At 45.2% G+C, this 2,780-nt stretch overlaps 1 protein-coding gene across 1 annotated transcript; it reads right to left on the bottom strand.

Moving 5' to 3' along the window:
• Nucleotides 1-1,091: 1,091 nt before the first annotated feature.
• TEOVI_000140100 (acidocalcisomal exopolyphosphatase) lies at nucleotides 1,092-2,243 on the bottom strand (the record flags this gene model as incomplete). Its single annotated transcript, XM_067224632.1, has 1 exon — nucleotides 1,092-2,243. One exon carries the CDS (start codon nucleotides 2,241-2,243, stop codon nucleotides 1,092-1,094), a length of 1,152 nt encoding a protein of 383 aa, XP_067080733.1.
• Nucleotides 2,244-2,780: the final 537 nt, after the last annotated feature.

Raw genomic sequence — 2,780 nt, 5'->3', positions numbered from 1 at the left:
CCCCCCCCCAGGAACTGATGCACTGACAAGATGTTCTTCCAGTTCAAAGGGGAAAATCAATTTTACCATCATTCTTCATGCCGCCAACATCTCGGTTAGAGCCTCTAACTCTTTTTCCTTCTGGTTGTGCATTCTGTCGACACTGTCGGGCCAACACAGAAAGTGCATTAACAAAGTAACATCACTGAAGAGAGAAATCTGTTCCAGTTTCATTACAACAGGCAAAAAAAGACACTCAACTTCAACGCCACTTTTTGGTTCCCAAGTATACGCGTATATGACGTTGTGGTTTGAACCACATCTAACAAAGACGGCACACCCATTCGTACAACATATCTCCGTCTTCACTATTTTTCTTAGTATTCATGCACCTTTCATGGAAGCTAGGGCAAAGGAAGAGTGTCCACCAACAACAAACCTGAGTATTTCGCATGATCAGCAAAACAAGTGTGACGTATCAGCAGCTACAATCTCGTGCGAGGTAAAGAAGTTCGAAGAGTTTATTAAAATCACTGCTTGTGAGGCTGCGGACCTACGTACCTTTCCTTACATGGCAAAGGTTAAAGTCGGAGCACTCAACCAGACTCGTTACTAGTTTTGCGACACTCCAGTAAAGTTGAAACCCCGCACTCCAAAGTTCCCCAGAAAAAGACGCCTCGATGTTTATTTTCAATACTTGGTGTAACTGGCTGGTAGCACAGCAGCATGCCCCCAGCGAAGCAAATCGATAAGCTCAGACTGTTCAGGAGGAGGGGTCAGGAGTTATGGAATCGTGGCAGGTACACCAGTCGGGGCGACCGCAAATCATAACTAAAAAGACCTAGACGTCATGGTGCTACTCTATCTTTCCCTTCGATGGCGCAACAGTAGACGCAGTCACCAACAGTTTATATAGAAAACAACAGTAGGCAACATCATTGGTACGACCAGTGCAAGCAAGTTCCCATCACCAACAAATACAACGAAGGGACAGTGCGAAGTTGTGTTATTACGGACATTCTCACATGGAGTTTAGCCTTAAAGTAATAGTGCCGGTCACAACAAGACAGATCAACATAACAAAATGGTCCATTTTTCTTTTTCTTTTATCTTTACAAATTGTTCCACACTGACAAAAAACTAGTCAGCGATGGAACCAACTTTTTCCGAGAGACGGAAGGGTCGCTCAGCTCGTAAATTGAAAAGGCCCACTCATTAACTGTTACATCCTCCAGAAGAGTAAAGTCGAGCCCGCTGGGTGATTTCTTACAATAGGCTTGCAGAGCCGCGAGTCCCTCATCCTTCGCAACAACACCTAACTGACGACAGTAACTCCCTGGAGTTCTTTCACCAGCGAAGGTCAAGAGAAGCATGTCGATTGACCTCTGTTTGATGAATTCAATGCAATTTGATGACACACTACTCACACCATGGACGGATAGTAATTCGTCAGAACGACACGAAATACTGCTTATTCCAACTCGCAATATCTTGTTTTCAGCACTAATAAAGGGAAATTCAAAGTTTTTATAGTCCCGCCGTAGGTGCTGAGGAACAGTGAGGCAGTGGATATCATTTTTCCACGCCATTAGTTCTTTAAACATGCCCGTCAGGTAGTCGCCGCAATCGTCCCGCCCAACCAGCAGCCTGGAGGCCAAAATGTCTCGTTCAGTTACCCTCTTTTGCGACGGTTCAAAGTTTACAGTATCTACTACAATTGGGGCTAAGAGGAGCTCAGGGCACGGAACCTCCAACCCCGCCTCGTTGAAAAGTTCTGCAACAAGGGTGCAAGCCGAACCCGTCTTGCAAATCCTTCGGAGGCATTTGGTCTGATCCACGTATAGTTGCTCATCTTCGTGATGGTCGACCACACCCACGATCCTTTCTCCCAAATAAACCTGCTCAGGACTTAGCTTGTTGTGATCATACAAAACGATGGGAAGCTTCATTTGATGTAGGTCCAGGAAATCCACACCATTCCCACTTTGCTTGACTGAGTAAATACTGTCTGTAGAAACGTTGTGTCGTGACAGTAACTTAACCACATCTTGTCGCAGTGGTAAGTCATCCTTTTCGAAGTTTAGTACAGGAACGTAACTACCAACACCAAATACGTCACGCTTTTCCAGGTACATCGCCAGAAATATAGAGCCAATCACGGTGTCCATGTCACCTCCTTCGTTACCCATCACAAGAACGGAATCCTGGCGAGCTGCTAACGCTCGTACACCGCGCTTAAGGAACTCATTCACCACTGCCGTCATATCTTAAGGCCGGAAAGTGCCCAAAGCGTAGGACAAAATATAATTGAAGAAAAACTCACAACAATAATCAGAGGCAGTTGTACAAAAAAACGAGGAAAAAAATGACAAACCATTCTAAACTTTAAAGTTGAGCCCAGGAAATCATACCTTGCCAGTAGCGAATACAACACTTAGTCATTTCACATGAAAGACACCGATTTAAAAAAATTACACCTGACCGCCCGCAAGTTTCTACAATCTCCAGGTAACACTTTACCAAACCCATCAATAGCATCAAAAAAAATGCCGACGTCAGCATCCATTAACGTAAGAAGCGCACACATCTGTAAAGCTGATGGTGAAATGCATCAACGAGCGAGGGCACAGCGACAAGAGTCACATAAACCACGGTGCTGACCCGCACCCCCACTTCCCCACACATAGGCATGACAACAAGAAAAAAAGACTGTACCCTACCGAATAAGGCCCACAGAACTATGTCCCAACGTTCTTATTCACTAACAACTGCCAGCACCGGCATAAAATGCACCGACCTCG

Source organism: Trypanosoma equiperdum (assembly GCF_001457755.1).
Source record: "Trypanosoma equiperdum strain OVI genome assembly, contig: ctg_356, whole genome shotgun sequence".
In the NCBI taxonomy this organism is placed as follows: Eukaryota; Euglenozoa; class Kinetoplastea; order Trypanosomatida; family Trypanosomatidae; genus Trypanosoma; species Trypanosoma equiperdum.
This window is presented reverse-complemented; position numbering and strand designations above follow the sequence as displayed.